This window comes from Diadema antillarum, unplaced genomic scaffold, assembly GCF_040938485.1.
Source record: "Diadema antillarum isolate AM-2024a unplaced genomic scaffold, OU_Dant_1.0 scf00000192, whole genome shotgun sequence".
Taxonomy (NCBI): domain Eukaryota; kingdom Metazoa; phylum Echinodermata; class Echinoidea; order Diadematoida; family Diadematidae; genus Diadema; species Diadema antillarum.
This window is the reverse complement of record NW_027271081.1, coordinates 1,872,937-1,895,030: the sequence shown is the minus strand read 5'-3', so window position 1 is coordinate 1,895,030 and position 22,094 is coordinate 1,872,937. Positions and strand designations below refer to the sequence as shown.

General features: G+C 40.4%; 1 protein-coding gene across 1 annotated transcript in view; it reads right to left on the bottom strand.

The window, feature by feature from the left end:
• Positions 1-22,094, bottom strand: part of LOC139723480 (uncharacterized) — a 46,789-nt gene that overhangs the window by 6,189 nt on the left and 18,506 nt on the right. Inside the window, exons 3-5 of the mRNA XM_071634723.1 lie at positions 9,944-10,594; positions 9,409-9,580; positions 956-1,046 (exon numbers count right to left, since the gene is read on the bottom strand). Coding sequence (XP_071490824.1) covers positions 956-1,046; positions 9,409-9,580; positions 9,944-10,594 — 914 coding nt within the window. The remainder of the gene's footprint in view (positions 1-955; positions 1,047-9,408; positions 9,581-9,943; positions 10,595-22,094) is intronic.

Sequence of the window (22,094 nt, the reverse complement as noted above, 5' to 3'; positions counted from 1 at the left end):
CAAATACGTGGGATGGAGGCTCCATAGTCTCTGCTTGACAGCAAATCACGAAACAAATCAAACTTTTATGCAAGTCCTGATACGCCAATGCAGCATTATGAATCAACTACTAGTGCTGTATCTAGAAACACACAAACAGTGACATATGATCTTAATATGTAGCTTTTGAATTGCATTAGAATATTAGACTTAACAACTATGATGGATCACCCTTGGAGGCCCATTTACACACAAAAATTCAACGCAAGAATAACCTGTTGGCTAATTCGTAAAAGCCGGAAGTTCGTCATAAACCCTGCCCTTAAATTTATGCAGGCCGAAAACGTGTTGCGCAACTGCCGTCCGTATGCACAGTAAGACAGGTAATTCTCAAGACCGCCACATCACTAGTAAATATAGCATAGGTTAATCAATCAACTACACGATACCCATCGCGTTCATTAAAACAGCCACGACTGATGAACATAAGGATCGTAGTAATTGCTGACTTGGAACGGGCAAATATATCTGTATCTATATTTAGCGTTACAAGTTATATGTCTATGTTTGGCTATGCTTGTCTATGTGTGAGTGTGTCTGGTGTGCGTGTACTTTCACACATACACACATCCATTGATGTCCATTCATTGGAGACAAAAAAACCCCACAAATTTTAACCAATTACCACTTCGCATTTTGGTGTGACTAGTTATGATAGTAGGTCTAATAGACAGGACGGTCATTTCTTATCATAAAACTATGGGTGAATTAGTACACTAGTCAGTGCTAGTTAATAGGGCGTTCGTAACAGGCTTCGCATGCTCGTTGAATGCGTTTGTAACTTCCACTTTGTGTAAGTGTGCGTGTGTGTGTGTGCGCGTACGTGCGTGTGTGTATTTTTGATGGTCGATGTCAAATATTTACCATTGATATTGTCGTGATTTGCATATTTGAAGAAATGATTAATCAGGCTTACCTTTTCCAGTCTACTTGATGATTCTCCGCCTTCTTGCCGGGATTCTTCAATAAACCGTGTGTAAGGTGGTAGAGACTGGTGCCAGTCACGTCTACAGGAAAAAAAAAAGAGAATAAGGCAGTATTGTAATCACTAAGGGTGCACAACTTAAAACAGGTAAATGCAGTCTGTCAAAACCAGTCATAGTTCTGTTGCTAGATTTACTGTCTTAATCTTAAAAGCCCTTAGTTTGTACATGCTCCCGTAGCGTGAATTTCGGCCTGACACCAATCATGACTTGTGTGTGATTCACAGATGACTTGCAAAAATTGCTTGCTCTGTCGTTATAAAAACCGTGTGCGGTATGTGTGTGTGTGTGTGTGTGTGTGTGTGTGTGGGTATATATATATATATATATATATATATGAAGAGTTTATTTGCAAAAACCGATAAGTCCATTTTTGAAGATTTTGAAGTACGGTCTCTGTCATAAAGTGCAAAATAATACCTTTTAAATGATATATTGGTCACTATATATAAAGGTATATTTTCGAAGTTATGGTCAAAAGAAGCAAAATTTTCTTATTATTCTCTTTATCTTTCTTGACCTTTAAAGGGAAGGTAAACCCAAAGAGCAATGTGGATTGAGTGAAAGCAGCAACATTAGTAGAACACATCAGTGAAAGTTTGAGGAAAATCGGACAATCAATGCAAAAGTTATGAATTTTTTTAAGTTTTGATGTTGGAACGGCTGGATGAGGAGACTACTAGAGGATATGACGTATGAGTGGACAACAATACAAAGAAAATATAAAGGAAATTCAACAAAAATTCACTTTTCTAGAATTATGAAAGAGCAATGGACCAACCGCTTTCAGAAAGCAGAGGGAATAATTGCTACCCTTAACATATGTCAATATCAAGTTGATGGAATTTGTAATTTTCATGAAAAATGGATTTTTGTAGAATTTTCTTTATATTTTCTTGGTATTGTTGTCCACTCATACGTCATAACCTCTAGTAGTCTCCTCATCCAGCGGTTCCAACACCAAAACTTTAAAAATTCATCACTTTTACATCGATTGTCCGATTTTCTTCAAACTTTCACTGATGTGTTCTACTGTTGTTGCTGCTTTCACTCAATCCACATTGCTCTTTGGGTTTATCTTCCCTTTAATCGCAAATATCTCCATTTGGCAAATATGGACTTGTCGGTTTTTGCAAACAAACTCTTCACATATATATATATATATATATATATATATATATATATATATATATGTTAGTGTGTGTGTGTGTGTGTGTGTGTGTGTGTGTGTGTGTTTGGGCGTGTTTGGGCGAGCCACGCAGGCGGGAAATTTCAGTTCAAAGCATCTGTGGCTGTCACAGTTGGTTACCTGTTGCAGCTGTTACCTGCTCATCCACTTTTTTTTTTCAAATACTTCAAGGTGTAATGTAAGCATTATATATCATTGTGATATTATGATAAACATGTATTTTATGGAATTTTGACTGTACTCCGATATAAGCATAGCGACAGCGCATAGAGAAGCATGTGCTTATTATGCGTTTTATAAATGTATTATTATTATTAGTATTATTATTATTATTAAGTTTTCAAGATCATATTATATCTTTTATCTGCATGCGTGATAGAAATTTGCTCATTTTCTTCCTTTGTGTTACATCCCTGCGGCATTTTCAAATGACAGTATTGATGCAATACATCGTACACGAAACAGCGACCTTCTTCAGCAGTGAAAATAATTATTCTAAATACTCCCGTGTATTCCCAACAACTGAAAAACGTCGCACAGGTGTGTGGTATATAAATATGGATAAATGAACAATTGAAAAAAAAAGAACTTTACTGAAAAAAATGTATATTTCTTTTTTTTATGGCGACTTTATAATCATCACTCGCGAGCTCTAATCTGAAGTGACGTTTATTACTTCCCCCTCTTTCGCAGTGTTTCCACCATATGGACTCAGAAGGCAGCCGTTTTATCATTGCAGATATGCAATCACGTGTTTCACGACACAATTGTGTAGCCCGTTTTGTGTATCCTGACGAACATATTTTGATTTAAAGGTAAACAGGTAGGCCGCAATATGCCAGTTGTCATAACATGTCACGTATTTACGAGGCCCGAATTTACTATTCATGTCATAACATCCATAAACACGTCAAGGAATATAGCTATTTGACTCCCGGAGGAAAAAAAGAAAGAAAGATAATCTTCACCAGTAATATGTCGAAGTTCCCCCACGCAAATGTTTCAGGTCAGCTACAAATCATTTTTTACTGGACGTTTTAATGCGTGAAACATGCTGGGGCAACTGCCAATATTTTGTCCTTTTATTATTTCAGTGCGGATATTGCGATACGTCATAACCAGAAGTGACCACACTCATTGCTACTTCGCAAAGAAATTTATGTCACAAGTAAATATGTAAAGTTTGATTGCAAAAGGAGTTAACTCCCTTTGTGTTAGTTTGAGATATTTGCGACTAAAGTTGCTTATTAATACCCCCAAAATGATAAGGATATATGGAATTATTGCTATCATAACTTGAAGAATATTGCAACTGATTGACAAATTGCCCTACATCGACGTAAATAAGCACTGAGTTGATCAGTGTTTTATTTACGTCGATGTAGGGCAATTTGTCAATCAGTTGGAATGAGAACATCTCGACGGAAGAATTTCATGAATTTGAATAATATTCTTTGTTACGTAGTGAGGTATGATTTGACAGGTTTTATTTTGCTCTATATCTGATGATAGAGTTACTCTATAATGTTTCAAAATGGCGCTTAAGCCATCAAACTCTTCATATCTCTTCAGGTGAAGTATGGAACTTTTCCTTTTCTTTTTGTCTTCATACAGACGCACTGAGTTGCCAAGGTGATGAAAGTAAAGGGTACCGTAAAATGTAGGCAATATCAAGGCGACAAGTAGACACTATCAACACAATAAGCCTAATTGTAATCGCTTTCCGGATGTAGCATAGTAAGCACGTAGTATTTTGTTATTGAGTGCTTCGTTAAGTTGGATACCTATCAAGACGTGCACTGATAAGTAGTTGTTTCAGGGTTTTTCTGCACATTTATTACAACCACTAATAACTATGTTAAAATTTTCTTTTTCTACAACCAAAACTACTGTACAATAATTATTCATATCATTCTATATGTCTATGACCAACACCCAAGAAAACCAGGCACTATACACACAAACGTTACGACTACTGCTGCACCACTATCCATCTTACTCTTGTTTCAACTATACTACAATATTGAAAAACCGGCCGCCACTCTGATACTTCCAACATCACTACCTCTAAAAATACGAATCATATTTTTTTTTCAACCTCTACCACCATCACTACTTCGACGTCTCACAACATCGTATTCTTTCATCAAAACGGCATCCCCTGCCCTACAACCGCCACTATTTACTCCTATCAGTACATCTACTCCTTTTGCTACATTGTGATACCACTTCAGCCCCGTCTACCACTACAGCAATTTCTTTTGCAACTGCCACACTTTCTCAACTCCTCGCTCAATTTCTGCTCTTATAATGATGCAAGTGACAGCACGACTTTAACCCTATCATGCCTATCGCAATGTACGTTTGTGAGACGAATCGCTTTACCTGAGCTATATGTTACGAGAATTGGGGTAAAGATCGGAGCCATGAAATATGACTACCCCCCCCCCCCCCTGAATTACTCCCCTATCCTTCAATCGACACACTCCAGGAGTGCACTTTCCATGCATCGGATAGTGGGGACAGTCCATTATCGCCTATTATCCTCGATGGCGGATTCTAACCAAAACTCTGACAACTACACCTTTTATACGTAAAGTACCCATCTCCTTTCGGAAAACATGCATTACCGTGCGTTAATGTCAATGTGTGAGCGCACGGGTACTTATCATGCGATTACATGCAAGGTGAAATGGGGCCTGCGCATTATGTGTGTGTGCGTACGTGCACCTTCAAAGGTTACTTCAGGCTAGTCTTTCCAACAGGTATCGTAAGCCACCAAGGTCCGGGGGATGGTGCATGGCATCATTTGGAATTAATCGAATAATGAACTTTTAATGAGAGATGGCATGCAAAATCGATCTGAGGAGCAGGCGGACGGTCCCCCCTTGCGGGAAAATGAAAATATATACAATGCTACTGAAAACGATTTAATGGGTAGAGTGGGAAACCCGTTTGGAAAGGACAGTTCCCTTGCTGCCGCTTTTGCATGATGTCAGCGCAGACTATTCAATTTTAGCAGGCATTTATTGGCGCCTTCCTGGTCGGACACAGGTCGGTCCTCATTCCCCACAATGAACACACACTCACACACAATGCACTGATGCACACACACATATAGGCATACACAGACACAAATAGGAAAAAACAACAACAACAATGATAGCTCGATTAAACACAGAACGAATTATTGCTTTTAAAGACATTAATGTAAACCGAAAAGTGTGCGTATTCAAGAACTTGACACTCTTCTTGTAACTGACTTGAGATGTTCGGAACTGGCAAACAAGATTCTTTTTTGTTTTCATTTCTTATTTGTGATTAAGGATTATCAGCAGTCTCTTGTTAACTAAGCTAGATGAACAATGAACACACCCACACCATACTTATTAATATTTCACTGTGGTCCTACTTCGTGGTCAAAAGAATGAAGTAAAGAGCTATAAAGCACATGCTGTTTACGGATTTGTTGTATTTTCAGAAACCACAGTAACACGATCCTCCGAATCACTCGTACTTCTCCACCCCATCCGTTTTACAATCCTTCTAGTTTTTTTCTTTTTCAGAAAAAGGTTTAGTCATGTCTCAACTTTCTAAATTCCCCGTCCGTTGAAAGCGAGGTAGCTCGAGTGGCCTTTAATGGGTTTCATTCAACCCGGCCAATGCGGGCTGAGCACCGCTCAAGCGCGCCGCACCGATCAAGGTGCGCGCGAAACCCAAAACCAACCAACGATCACGTTATCGATTTATTCCTGTGCAATCGATAGTGGTGGATGTGTATCTCGCATGGTGAGGGAAAGGCAACCCGAGACCGAGGAAGAGAGTGTGGGGCTCCCCAAGACCCTACGGGGCACTTTCTTAGCGGTGAGAGTTTCCCGTGCGGGACATCGAAATTTATTTCCCCCATTTTTTTGTCCTCCACCAGCCTTAAAACGTCTGCCTGTTCGCCCGTCTCTCTCCGTCTCTCTCTCTGTGATGTTATTTCCTCTTGCTGTTTTATGTAATGTAAAACTTCCGCTTATTTTTCCATACACTCTGCTTGAAGATGATTGCGATAGGAGAATATCGATTATGTATGGGAAAATCATCTGTAAATCAAATTCCCGTCAAACACGTCTCACACCCGTCTCAGACCGTGTTAAATTTATCAACTCTTATATCATAGGCTCCGTGTCAACTATTCTCGAGAAAGTTATACGATTTCGACGCTTTTAAGCTGCTTGTCGATGCAAAATCTTTGAGTGTTGAAAACAAAAGCACTGGTATGTTTTGTTTCATCTGTTTTGTCTGATCTGTTTGCACTTAGGGTTTGCAAAACTTTTTTTCCCCGCAAGGTTGTCGACTGCAATCCGTTCCTTCTTCATCTTTACCAGCCTCACCTCTCTCTCCCCTTCGCTTCCTCGTCTTCCAAAGCCTACCCCGCTACCATTTCATCTTCGATTTCTATTTCTGCTGCGCTGTCACCTGTCTTGCATTACCCCTCTCTGCCTGGATCTTAAGACTCGCTGGTGGCGGGTATGATACTGGGGTAATGTAGCTGCACGTAGTACATTTTGAGCACCAGTAAGCAGACACCAGTAAACAGCTCAGATGATCAGAGGTAGATATGAAATTCGAAGACATAAATAACGCACTCATGTACCGGCCACTGGCAGAGTCACTCTCTTGAGTTAAAAAAAAAAAATTCGGTGAGAGCATATTGAAAAAAAAAGACAATTTCAGTTTTGATTTTTATCCTGATTAATTTTTGTTTATGTCATCGACCAGTTTGAGTCACAAGCGAATAGGCCTATAATATAGCATAGTTGAATTCTTAACTATGAGTCAAAACAAAGAGTCCTTCGTAACTACCTAGAAATTATATTTAACTCTTAGCTACAAAATATATTACTTATTTCATTTACACGGAGCTGATTTGTAACCGCTAAGTTGAGATTTAAAATCATAGATACAACATTCGGTAATGACAATGTGTGTGTGTGTGTGTGTGTGTGTGTGTGTGTGTGTGTGACAGCGAATTACATGACCAGTTCGAGTCTTGTACGTTGAAATGAAATAAGCCAGTTTGGCACAACATAGGATTAAATTTGCCGGTTGATCTTGCAGTTGTTCGAAATTCTCTTTTAATCCCGAAAAATGCAAGAAATTTGGAACAGTGTAAAAGTAGAAGCGTAAGTATCTATTCTTTTCTATTTTGTTTATATCACGTTGTATGTAGCACGATGAAACAAAGCAGCAGATAATATAGAGTTATATGATATCACAAAACATTACACCCACATTATCCACTTCACTGAAATATTTCACTGAAATTCAAGACAGTGCAACCAGTCAACGAGCAAACATTGCACAACTACTGATCGTCTTACTTCACTTCTATAAGATGGTATTTTTCTCTCCCTCCCAGCGCTTCCTCCTATGCTATCCAACACCCATGTATCTTGCATAATCAACTTCTATAAATTAGTCACGAGTGTTATTTGTGTACGCAGCCACCTGTAAATCAACTTTGTGCTTCAAATCCGTATCATCCCTGCATTTTCTCGATTTCAGGCGCAAATCCCCTACCAACCGTCTGCTCTCTCCCGGCTCAAATCTAATTCGCGCCATCGCCAATCCAGCCAGCTTATACTCCCATCATATCGATTTTCCCCCGGGGTCCGGGTTTACCCCCCTTCGGTTTCTCAACAGCTCGCCCACGGGATTTCGGTGCGTGAATAAAACAGGAGAAGGAGAAAACGCAAGTAATATTACTCACCAGAGCTGCATACATGCCTCTGGGCCTTTTTCCTTCTTTAAACTCCCTCTCCCCCTCCCTGGAATCTGTGCACTCATGCAGCCATGTTTATTTCTTTCCCTTCCTTCGTCTGACCCCAATTGCCCTGTCTTCCAAATCAAATACGGGCATCGTTTTTCTTCCCCAGACATTCAACTTCCTTTTTTTTAACCAACGTTTCCCATTTGCACCTGCTGTATAACCACAAAACTTACCCAACCCGTCTTAAATCGCTGTTCTTAATAAAATTTCCAAGCCACGGTGTAGTTAATAGTTTTAAAGACTCCGAGCTCTTCAACAAATACAAAACAGCTGCTGGATTCTGGGAGTTTAGATTACTTCTAAGCCCAACAAACTTGTACCTGGATACTCCAAACGAATACGTGAATAGCAGGAGCAGACTCTTTTTTCGAGCTACCAAGCGGTATGGCACATCGAGAAGAAAATGCATTTTTGTAACGGCTTCAGTGTTTTTAGCATTTTTTTTTTTTTTTTTTTGCTCGCCCACGGATGAAAGCGCTATTTTACTTATATCAAAACACAAATGAAGAAGGAGTAGTGAGTAAATCGAAAGCCATTTTAGGCTGAATTGGGGTCTTTGAAGGAAACAGAATGTGATATGAAATAAAACACGTTCTCGCTGAAGGGCCTATATTTCTTAACACTCTTCCGTGCTATGCAGCTACAGTGCATTCCCTCCATTTGCCGTGAAGTGAGTCCAATAATTTTTTAATGGCCAAGTCCACACGGGTTGACTTTTAAGCGTAATTCTTCCACGGGGAAAGAAGACATCCGAAAGATATGTGTTTTACGCCTCCATTGCGATGTAATATTTAAACCCCCCCCCCCCATCCATTTGTATGTGTATACGTCTGAAAGCGAATTCATTCTATTTTTATGTAAACATGTGATATGTTGTACTTGTTTGATTCGACTTAACTGTATGGAGGATAGTGTCTTTTTTATCATCATTGTATGTTTTAATGTCTCTAAAGACTCAATAAGGTGTTGAAAAGATAAAAGGCTATAGGAGCATCAACTCCTAGACTTTTGTGTGTTTGTTTGTTTCATTTTCAATCTGAGCACACGTGGAGAAGAAGGCTGATAGCCCACTTTCAGCTGTATTAGGTGCATCGTCTTCAATGTGCAGTTTGATATGAGGCGGACCACTTAACCGGGTTATGCACCCTGCTTTTTGCGATGAATGACTGGAGCGGGATCTTTTACATGCATGAGTTGTGACTCTCTCACGCGCGGGACCCACATTGTATGTACTATCCACGGCACAGAGTGTTTTGCTATTAAAGGGCGACAGCTGTTGTCAATCTGTGTGGATTTGCTTAGGAGGGTTACAGCCACAAGTTGCAGGGGCGTCTCCTGAATGGGCGTGGATACCAGATATGGGCTTGCACGTGACTCACCTTTTCGCATTGTAGATGATGAGGACGATGATGTAGACGAGGAGAACGACGACGAAGGCCACGGTGATCCACAGGGCGGCGTGGTTGATGTAAATTTCCGTCAGGCCTTCATCCTCCTTCTCGTGGCCGTGGCCGTGGCCGTGGCCGTAGCCGTGATCATGCTTCGATGAATCTGTAAGAGCAAAATTACATGGGATTGTGATGTCATGCTACCACACTACAGCTAGTTGTAACCGTCTCACATCATGCTGACAATGAAGAGGAGATGAAACGACTGAGCACTATAGACAGCCAGCATTAAGCTGGCCCATATATGGCCTACATTAATCTATGTGCCAAATAAATGTACAACCCGATCTGTTTCACTTGACCAAGCATTAAGAATTAAAAATTATTATTATTATTATGCTATCGTGTTTGACATAGCTCTATCCGTCATTAAGAGCCGTTTTGTGGTAAGGTAATGGTGTACATGATGTCCGCTTCAATATTCAAGACCCTTTAAAGATTTTCATCTACACAGACCGTATCTTACCATGTAATCTTGACCGTCCCACTTCATGGACCCTCGTAGCGGTTGTCGGGGTTGCAGGTGCCGTGGTTCTTCTTACCGTTCTCCTTCTGATGGTTGCCTCTGACGTTGACGCTGTTGTTGCTGTTGTTTGTGACAGTTTTATATTACGGTCATCGATCTTCGCTGTTGTTGGAGGTAACGTTTGCGCCGTATCGACGACGCTTGGTAATGAAGTTTGTTCCACTCCTGCGGGCCACGGTGTTCGCTCCGTCCCACCGCCCTCAACGCCGAACTTCAGCAGTGAGTGTGGAGGCAAGTATGAACTCGTTGAAGAGTCAGGCAAAAACGTTGCCGTTTTGAGGCTCTCCTTTGTGCCCTCTCCCAAATATGAAGTTCTGCTGCGTACACTCTCTGTTGTAAGAGACACATTGTCACCTACTACTCCTCTGTTGCCTTCTATTTCATGATCACTCAGGGCATCCTCGTGAGTCACAGACAACTGAGTCGTTGCAATATCCTCAACTGGAGAAAGATCTGTCGGCGCCATGTTTGTGACGTCATCGAAATTGGTGGCGTCACTGTTTCCGATCAAAGTCTGCGTGACGCCATGGTAATGGTGGTCAGATGGCTGGTTGGAAGGCACAAAAGTTGTTGCGAGCTCGGAAGACGCAACTGAATGAGCAAGGAAGGAAACACAATTAGGTTAACTGTGACTTTTATGTTCAGACATTCGCTATGACATTGATGCATAGTGACTGAACTCTAATGTTAGTAATAGAGGACCAATTAAACTGATAAATTAAATGTTAAAATCAATCAATTCAAATCAAAATTATCATATACTAGTGTATGGCTGTACAAGAGAAAGTTCGGTACAAGTCATGAAGACTGCAAAATCAGCAGTGAAGACTTTCAAGAAACAGAAATCAGATTTAGATTAGCCAATCATCTCTTTCGTGCAAAAACGCCGCACTGTTCATAGTTGGAGTTGGGAAGGTTTGGTGACAGTTTCTTTAAGCACATCTTCTCATTTATATTGACTTACTCCTAGACGTTCCTTGTTAACCAAAAGGGAGACGCTTTATTTATGTATTTTCACAAATGATAATCAAGTATCACATAAATATTCGTGGAGTAAAGTAAAAGCTGAATATTCATTTTGAATAATGCAATGGAAATAAGTAATAACGTTCACTTAGTTTCCACATAAAGTTTCCACATTCAACCATATCTAAGACTGCGATGATTCAACGTCTTGCAGCGTGGGCGTTCGAACATTCTCTCATTCCTTCACAGATCAGCAAAAAATTCTCATGAAGTGGCCAATTTGTAATCATGCGAGGGATTGGTTCAATGTGCCATGAACCACCGAAAAGACAGGCGGAGGTGTGCATTCCGCTCGCTCTTTTTTCAATTTCCTTCACGTCTATTGATATCGGGGCCAGACGTTTCGTGAGCACGAACCGAGCCTCGACTGGAGAAGAAGAGCGAATAATGCGGCGGAGTATACGCGGGGAGAAGAGTGACGGTTCGTGTCGCGGCATGGACACGCACGAAATTCGGTTGAATACGAAATCTCGCTGACTGACAGTAACCGACCGCAAAAAGTGGTTTAAAAGCAAATAGTCTGATGCTTTAGACTGTTTGACATTATTGCTCATCTCATCTCTATCCATTCTATCTTACACTCGGTCTGAATACACACAGACGTAGGCTTGTTTGGTTTTCTTGGGTTAAGCTGGGCAGCACGGTCTCCAGTGTTGTATATTTTCTTTATCAAACGTGTTTTATTTTGTTTTTAGATTGAAGGGATGTACCACTTAAATCTTGACACCGACATCAAGCATTCCTCCCATTCTGATAGCGTTTTACCATCAACGTGTTCCAATATGATACAGTTGATATGCCGAATATGTGAGAAAAGGTTCAGATTCGTCACCAAAATGAGCATGAAAGTCGAGCAAAGAAACATTTTTCCCACAAAGTCCAGAGGATGTCGGACTATTGATTTGAGTTTGATGGCAAAATAACTCCGTTCTTGTCAATTTTAGATATTTGTCATTACACCTACATTAAAAAAAAAAACTCAAGGAAATCATGAGAAAATACGGGATACTTTGATCACAACTCCAAGAATATTCGTTGTTATTCAACAGTGAGATATCATTGGAAAGGTCTTATTTTGCACTCTGAAGATAGACTTAATATTTTAAAGTGTTTGAAATGGCGCCCTGCCCGTTCTGCGATCGCACTCTTCATATAATTGCATTGTATGTGTATAAACTATCATGCGTAATATACTATGTATTTATATATAATTATTTTTGTTTTATATTATTTATCTAAATCTGCAACGTGGCATATCTACCTAAAATTCCATTGATATTGTAAATTTGTGATTATTATCTACAAATCATGGAACCATAGCTGTTACACCGTAATGGAGGCACAAGTTTAGACAATCTTATCCTCAGACGGGAGAGAGAGGGGCGAGAGCTTCAGACAAAACGACTCTCATTCAACTACCACACAATATCAGCTGACAGAGTATAGAAGCAAATTAGGCCTACCTGTACGATTTGTTTCAACGCTCATATGACAAAGTTTTGATTTGATACATCTGAGCACATGTTTGATATAAATCCGTTTTCTTTGCCATTTGTACCAGACAAAGACGAGGTTTTACGTCGTGTTAGCAAACTTTACGCAGAACGCGATTTTCCTTCATATTGGTGACATTCTTTTCATCGAGTTGTTTTTATTGCAACTGATTGACAAATTGCCCTACATGGCCATAAAATACGACATATATTTCCGTCGATGTAGGGCAATTTGTCTATCAGTTGAAACGATTTGTGTGTGTGTGTGTGTGTGTGTGTGTGTGTGTGTGTGTGTGTGAGTGTGTGTGTGTGTGTGTGTGTGTGTGTGTGTGTGTGTGTATGAGGTCATGCAGAACTAGACTAAACTGTCGACAGAAAATGCAAATACCGGGTCTGTTTCTAGACTAGAGAGTGTGGCGAAAATGTACGAACACGAACTTCGTTTTGGGGGAATTCGTGTCCCTCTCCAGCGTTTGCCATGCAGGGCCCCGCGTTTCGATTTCAGTCATCATGAGGTAATAAGTGACTCCTCGATATTAATTTCAGACTGAAGATTTTATCAATCACTCCACGGCACAAGCCCTTCGCCAGAACAAGGCTTGAACAGTTTCCATAAGAAAGAAGAAGAAGAAGAAGAAGAAGAGAGAAAGAAAGAAATAATACTGAAATATTGAAGACGATCCCATCCCTCAATCCCCCCCCCCCCAAATAACAGGATTTTATAAAGAAAATAAGAAGTGTTGATCGTAACAGGTACAGGCGTATCGAGATTTCGTTACAACCGAACAAATAAACTATAAAAAATAAATAGAGCGGATAATGCTGCGGCCTGAATTTTTACTTTGTTGAAACCGGAATTTCGTTATAAGCGTGTTCGTTATAACGGGGGTCCACTGTATCAGAAATTCGGTACCACATCACCTCATATGCGAAGGCATGATTCTCCTTCTTTCCTATTGGAATACACTCAAATTGCAGAATCCGGCGAGCGTGGCCCGGCGTAACTTCTCAGTACACAATACAATGATGTTGCCTGTCACCTGTTCCCCATAGGGGAGCTACAGTTCTGAGTTCTAGGGGTGTTGCGATTCTGATGCGTTTTATTACACATGATGTTCTTAGTGGCGTTAGGTAATACCAATAACGCAAGTTCAAAGAGGACCACCCACGTGGCGTTTTAATTTGTTTTCAAATATGTAGAAAGACTGGTAACGAGCTCAAAGTGTGGCGTTGGGAGATTATGGAATATTCAAAAATGTAAAAAAAAAATCATGATGATGATTATAATAATACCATTGAGTGATTAAATGTATTCTTTACACAGAGGGACGCACTCGCATATGGCAACTTCAGTTTCTACGCTGAATTTTTGGTCGGCAAAACTCACCTCATATATTGAAATCCATTATCCGTGTACAGTATTGCTATTTCGTTTCGTTTTGTTATAAAACAAACAAACAAACAAACAAACAAACAAACAAACAGAGGTAGTGCGTCACATAAAAGAAAATCACAATTGTGTATTTGTTTGGAACTAGCATTATATAGAGATGCAATATACATCAAATGGAATCACAAAGGAATCACAATTTTTGTTATGTACTTCATCTGCATATCTTATCAGAGTTACCCTCTTCTGCGCATATGCCCTTGTGAGGAGAAGGGGTGCCAATTTTAGTTCTTACAAATTCGAAGCATGCGCAGAGCCGCTCAAGTTTCCCAGCATGCACTGCCAGATGGCAAGGATAAAAGCTGACACTATGACGCTCCCAGGCTGGTATGGGGTTCTTAATTCCCGCGAGAACTCGAAGCTATATAGCTGTTTACGCAAGCCCAGCATGCCTGTGCATAAATCAATTATCCCGACAACCCGGTTCCATGTAAATTGCATGGCCGAGGAGTGGAAACAGAAAAAGATAGAGTGGAAGTGTTAGCACCAGCTTCAGATTGGTATTTTCAATTACATTCGACACATCTATAAATTTTTGATGGAAGTTTCTCTCCCCCCACCCCCCTCCGATGGATGGAATCTCTAAGCATGCACTATCCACCCGGGGCTCACCAGGGGAAGTATGGCAATATGTGTCTCTAGGTCTACGTGGACCGTGACATTGTCATAGTCGATGAAGGAAAAAAAAACCGGGAAATTTACAAACGTTGTCTTTTCAAGACACGATGTGCGTGTGTGCGTGTGTGTGTGTGTGTGTGTGTGTGTGTGTGTGAGTGAGAGAGAGAGAGAGAGAGAGAGAGAGAGAGAGAAGGTGGGGGGCGTGTCACCTGAAAAAGAACTAATGGAGTTTCAAACAGTTCCCCGCACAAGTATTCGAACCCAACCTGTGCTGGGTCAGCCATCTTCATAGGTGATGAAAGAGAGAAATACATTGTAGAAAGAGATTGAGGAGATATAGCAAAAGAGAAATAAAGAGAGAAAAAAGGAAACAGATAAATAGACATAAGGACAGACAGACAGATGAAGAGAGAGAGAGAGAGAGAGAGAGAGAGAGAGGGAGGGAGAGGAACCCGCCGAAAATCGTGGGTCCACGTATCTACATTAGATGTGAACTTCGGATGACAGCAATGTCAGAAGCACTGGCATAAACTGGTAAACACGTTTTTACCACGAAATTATTTTTGACCTATTGATAATGTAGTAAACCAATGATGTTTTGCGTATATCACAAGCATTGACGTTATTATCATTATCGCTATCATCATTACGTACATTTCATGTAATATCCGACACAAACTATAGAATGTTTTGATCGGTGAACCTGTATGACTTTTTTGTTTCTATGCATATGCATTATTAAGGACATTGAAAAGTAGAATTGCTGAAGGGCGCAAGTTTTTAAAACTCATTCTTCTATACAGAAAGGGATCAGAGCTTTTCTCACAGCTAAAAGATGGTATCATACTGCATCACTCGTGACGTGCACCGAAAGCTTTTAGATATACGTCATTACTGAATAATATAAACAAAATAAATCACCTGCGAATATCTACGCATTGAAAACTGCTCGTATATCGTATAAGCGCCATCCAAATTGTAAGACGGTCTCTTTAAGACTATAGTTGCATCGAAGCACAACGGTTTTTTACACTTAGTCATTCTCTGTGTGTAGTACATTGTATACGCTTGGACGAGAATCATATTCGCTAACACACACTGGACACTGTTCATGGTACGCTATGTGGAGTACTGTCTAGTATAGCGAACCATGATTCATGTTTACCCCCCGCGATTAATCACTTGGCCTGTAATCCACGGGCTGCGTCGTAATCAATAGCGCCCCCGAGGTCAGCCGTCTCACTCTCTCTCTGATTGACCGCCAATCACTGATCGGCCGACACGAGGCGGTGTGGTATTAAACTGTTCTACTTCGAGGTGCAATGTCAACGGAAAAGTTTGCATCTCCAAGAGATAAGACTAATAGGCCCATACCTAACGTTTGGACTGAGATATACACTGATTGATAGTCAAAACGAAGGAAGAAATCATTCCACTGCAAAGATACATGTTTTTTTCATCGCATCCCAGGTGGTATCCAGATTTTGACTCTGTGAGTATTAAAAACAGGGATGGGACTTGATGAAAATAAGCGACTCTCATGTTAACCCTATAAAGCCCAAGGGGGGCACATTGTGCCCCCTACCAGATTTTCGTTTGCCACTCCTTCGCCCTTAATCCGATTTCAACCAAATTTGGTGACTTTTCCTAAAATCTTATTGCAAACATTTTAATACATAATTTAGCTATATTTGATGTTGCTGGTTGCCATGGCAACCATAAACTGACAACCATGTCAGTCAGATTTTGCATCTTTTTTCGTTCCCATTTCATTTAACAGCATTACAGTGTATGAAATGGGTATTTCTTGGCTGAAATTTCTTGAAGGAGCAAAATTTGAATTAATTATGGTCCTGGAAAGATTTTCTTATTATTTCCTTTGTTTTTATGTGACAAAGGCATAAAACAATAGATATAATAGAGATAATTAAAAACAATAATATTTTCTAAAGATTGCCCTTATATTTTGAGTTATTTTGATTCCTTCATCCAAGTCATGCTTCTAATATCATTAGTTTATCATATTATCAATTTGCAATCTCAAAATTCCAGTATTATGCAAATGTGAAATGTCATAACTATACATGTACCCATCCCAAACATTTCATCTCAGGTCTCAAAATGTATCACTATGTTGATATGAATAGCGCCCCCATGTGGAGACCTTGAGAAATTTTAACCATAACAAATAATAAAATTCTACTTGCTTATCATTTGTGGCAAATATGAAAATGATTGGTCTATAATAAGACATATATAATGGGGATAAAGAAATTATACAAAAAAATCATGTTTTTAGCATATTTCCCATGTATTTCTTTATATTTTGGTTAATAGCTCCCTCCATGAGTGACCTTGTGAAAATTCAAATGTACGGTCATATGATGTATGAGTTACTCTACCTACGTGCCAAATATCACGATACATCAAAATAAAAATGTTATATAGGGGGGCACAATGTGCCCCCCCCCCCCCCCCTTGGGCCTGCGAGGGGTCAAAATAGCTTGGGCTTAAAGGCACTCAATCGTGGCGAGTGGTTTGTGCGGCACGGAGACGAACGCAACACGCTGCCTCCCCCATTCTGTATAATGTAGTGACCCCGAATGAGAATAGCGCTGGCTCAGTGGGTCAGCGAACAACACGCTAACCTACAAGAGCTCTATGCTACAAATCTCCTAACCCAAAATGGCTGTCCGAGCGAGCCACGAGAGCTTCCGAATGGACGCACACTCAGTGCGCATGCGCATGAACAGAGGCCAAAAGAGCCACGCGTCTTCTGGCCTCTCTCCTCCAATCACCGCAGCTCGCGGTGACAATGTTTGTGTACGATGCGTACACACACACGCACACACACACACACACACACACACACACGTGTCTCAGTGGCAGCATTGTCCCACACGTTTATGGATATAGCACCGAGTCTGGCATTGCGCAATTACATGCACAAACTTCGGTCGTTCGGAGGTTATGTACCATAAGGGATGGCGATCGGCTGCCTTTAATAGGGTTAACACTCCGGCCTATAACACTACCTTAAAGGTAGGGTATAGGCAGCAGCAGCTCTTTCTTGTTTGTTTGTTAGTGTTTTATTTTGTAAGGGGAAGTGAGGAAAGAAGGCGATGGAGTTTAAAGTCTCAGTAGCATGGAGATTAGTGGGTTGCCCGATTCATTCGCTGCCCACCGGGGTACATTCGAAAACCACGAATAGCACCGTCCGGTCAGCGAATACCATGTGCATCGAAGCGTGCACTCATCGGTAACGATCGAATCCAGTCGAGATCCTTCGGCTGTGTGTGTATTTACATAGAGATCAGTGATAAAGCTATACACAATTCGTTACGAGGATTCACGAATATATCCGAGCCGGGCTAGCCTTCCCACTCCATGGCTCCCCCACGCTAGATCGTGTCTTTAAACAACAGCAAACAACAATTCCGACAACGAAATTGTGTTCACGAGACCATGGCCAACCTGCCGGCCTGCCATCAAACGTGGACTCGAGTTCTCGCTTATTGCGTACCTTGTTTACCTGCGGCACTGAGATGATATATACCGCCCGGACAATTTGACCAAATTTTGCGAAATGGGAAAGTAATCTAGTGGAGGTTTGCAGCCTATCAAAGACACGGAGTAAAGCGGATGGATACAGACAGACAAAATGAGGATCTATCGCTCTCTGCGATGTACTGTTTAATCACTACCCGGGTGCACCCGAAAATGAAAGTCCGGGTTTCGCCTCCCTTATTACGATCAAGATCCAAACCTGTTTGCTCGTAGTAAACACTTTAATGTATATTTAACATCCATTAGTAGATACTCTTCCCCCGTCGAGACTAAATATTCACATTATATCACATTTTAGTTTGCAGGGTAAATTCACGCATGCGCACCGAAAAGTGTAATCGTTTTTGTACCCTGTCATCGCGAGCCTCTAAAAAAGAGATAATAAATGGTTTATAGAAGGGTTTATGGAGGACAGGGTATTGTAAATAAATCCGTCATACACAGGAGATATCTCGAAATTCTTCGACAATCCCTCCTCTTTTCACCTACATACACTTCTACTATGAGGTTGATATCATGCAACTAATATCATGTGCGTGCAAGGACACTAACTCCTTGATTTCTTAAGATGCTCGATAGACAGTGAGTCATCCGCAGAGACCCTTAGAAGAGAGTCGCTTACAGTATAGATTTCATTCCTCAGGTATACGGCTTTGAACACGTCAATGTCTGGCAGCTTATTTTCTTCCTCTTCTCTAATATATTTACTGGGGAATGAGGAATTGATATCTGTGGAGAAAGAATATGATTGGAAAAATCCATAAAAGGCTTAATTCCAGGTGCATGTTGAAAAAAAAAACACAGGGAAAATAACAAAAAACCCGACAACGTTATTTTTTATTTGCGGTACCAAAGTGTCAGGGTCTACAAGGGGCATAATAATTAATATGCATGTGCAGAATTAAAAAAAAAAAACCCAAACTTTGTATGTTTCCTTTTGTGAATCATCCATAACCACAGCTTTAACCCTATTTTAACTGGGCTATTTGAGACCAAGACCCCCCCCCCCCCGTAAAAAGTTGGTCTCAAATAGCCCAGTTAAAATAGGCCGCTGATCGCGCAATCGCCGCAAAATTTTGCCTTAACATAGAGCCGGATGTCATCTACAAGATTACATGGTCATACAATAGAAAAATATTGACTTTCTATTTTTGATAAATTAATTATGCAAATTTATGCATGAAATCATAGTTTCACCTGTAAAGGCTGAAGGATTGCTTAAGTTTTGGGTCAGAATTCTTCAAGACACACGAAACAATTTTCTTGTAAAAAGATAGCACAATCAAAATCAATTTCTTTTGTTTTTATTGTTTTGTTGATTTCTTATGTATTTGTTGTTTTTTCGACCTTTTGTTTTCTTTTTTTTGGGGCCAAAATTTGTTGCAGGGACTTTTTCAAGCTTATCTTCATTAGAATTGATTAATTTCTATGATTAAAAGTTGAAATAATCTAATTTATATCAATTTAACAAAAAAAAACACAATTTGCATTGGATTTGCACACGAAATCATGAATTTGAGCTGTTTTCGGGTTGACATGCATATGCAAAACATTACGTAACTTCAGAACGGTGTACCCGGACGTCGCAAATTTGGTCTCAAAATATGCGGGAGATTTCAATAAAAAAAGTCATGAAACGACGCGGCAAATTTTTTGCGCGTTGCGGAATCGCGGGGCGAAATGTGGAGGCGGGGGGCACCCCCCCCCCCCCAGTTAATATAGGGTTAAGGCGTAATACAGGCAATATTCTTGCTTTATACAAAAGGTAATGTAGAGGCGATAGGTGCAATGAAGGCATCGCTAACAAGCAGCCAAGGTCCGGAACATCAGAATTACAGCATTACGCCTGATCCGTGTTGTCTAAAAGTTCATGACATGTGTGCACACTGATGACGTAACAAGCGGGATTGAGGAGGTGGATAACCAGTCAAAATGCATTTGCGGCGGACCGCAACGTTTTCCGGCAAGCGCTAACTACTCATTTGCGATCCCTGGCCGTCTAGATCCACCCTAATGGTTCTTAATGGATGGCGTTATAGGCGAAGGCGTGTGCCCGGGAAATATAGCGCCATCGATTAAGGCTATTGTGCGCACCGCTTTCTTTCTAGATGGATATACTACAGAGTTAATAAAACATCGCTATTATTATGTTTTCCTGTGCGTTTTGTATAACCAGGGTATGCTTGACTCTCTCTCACTCTCAATCCGTTATTCTTGGAAGCTTCAGCTTGTAGACTGAAAAGGCTCAATTAAACCTGCAGCATCCCCAATTTATTCTCTCTGTGGTTCTTTTTTTTTTGCCACATTACACGAAAGGTTGGTTATTGAGCAAGAAAGCAATCATAACCTAATGTGAACTATGTAGTAGACTTCAGTCACCCTCGCACACTAATAATCATGATTATGATGATCGCAGATGTCATATTGTAAGACTCCTGGGCATTTAATCATGTATATGTCTATTCATTCATCTATTGATCTGTAGATAATTAATGTCGTCCTCGAATTTTCCATGATTTTTATTGTCGAGCCCACCGGAGGTGAGGGGAGACTAAGGGATCGCCTGCGGCGTCTGTTCGTCCGTCGTCCGTCCGTCGTCTGTCCGTAACGCTACAAAAACTTCAATAACTCTTTACTGTGGGCTTCAATTGCAATCAAACTTCGAGGGGAGAGGGGTCATACAAAGTTTCACATTTTACCATATATGAAGGTCACAACAAGGTCAAAGGTCACAAGCAGGGGTCAACGAACTTTTAGAGCCCAATGTTAAGTTTTTATGGCGCGTTTCTATTATGGGTCATAACTTTTGATCCGCAGGTCCGTTTGTGACTAAACTTGGATGGTAGATGTCCCTTGGGGAGTGGATGATCACCACAAGGTCAAAGGTCACAAGCAGGGGTCAACGAACTTTTAGAGCCCAATGTTAAGTTTTTATGGCGCGTTTCTATTATGGGACATAACTTTTGATCCATAACTCCATTTGTGACTAAACTTGGATGGTAGATGTCCCTTGGGGAGTGGATGGTCACCACAAGGTCAAAGGTCACAGGCAGGGGTCAACGAACTTTAAGGGCCCAATATTAAATTTCTATGGCACGTTTCTTTTTTGCCATAAATTTTTACCCTTTTATACGTCTTTTTATCTGTGTTATCTCTTTTTTTATCTGTTATATCTCTTTTTTTTAATCTGTTATATCCCATTCGCGTACAATTTCTCGTACGCGAATGGGCGAGACACATTATGGCACTTGCCTTGTTGGTTGATTAACTATTTGCACTTACGTATCGGACTAAATATTTGTGCTTTCATTAATTCATTTCCTTTTATGTATTTACTAATGTATTTATTTATTCATTTATATATTTTCATCTATCTATCTATCTATCTATCTATCTTGATCGATCGATCTATCTATCTATCTATCTATCTATCTATCTTTGCTCTTGCATTTACCAGATATTCGCTTTCGGAAATTTGCATGCAAGTTCAAATCGCATCAGCAAATTTCTGCGAAGGATATAAAAATAAAATATTGCATTACAAATTTAGTCCCATTGAAAATGTACCAAGGAGTCGCATTGAACATGGCTTTACATAATCGCCCTCATGTCGTACTAAAACGACTAGGCTGTATAAGTTAAGCTGCTTTTATCGTTCAACATACGCCTTTGCTGTTCCAGCAAATCGCTGTCTATTATAGGGATTTATTGGACGTGGCGCATTAACAACAAGTCCTGTATTTGTTTCGCTTTTGTTTTCCCGGCATGTTCTGATGTGAAAACGACATTTATTTCCGAATAGTCAACACTGCCAGAAGGCTAATAGTCCAGCTTGCTTAATGTATTTCACCTTGTAAAATCACGCGATCATGCACCCCATGTGGAAGGAGTGATTATCGTCATTTTAAAGCAAGGCACATCCATTATTCATGACTTG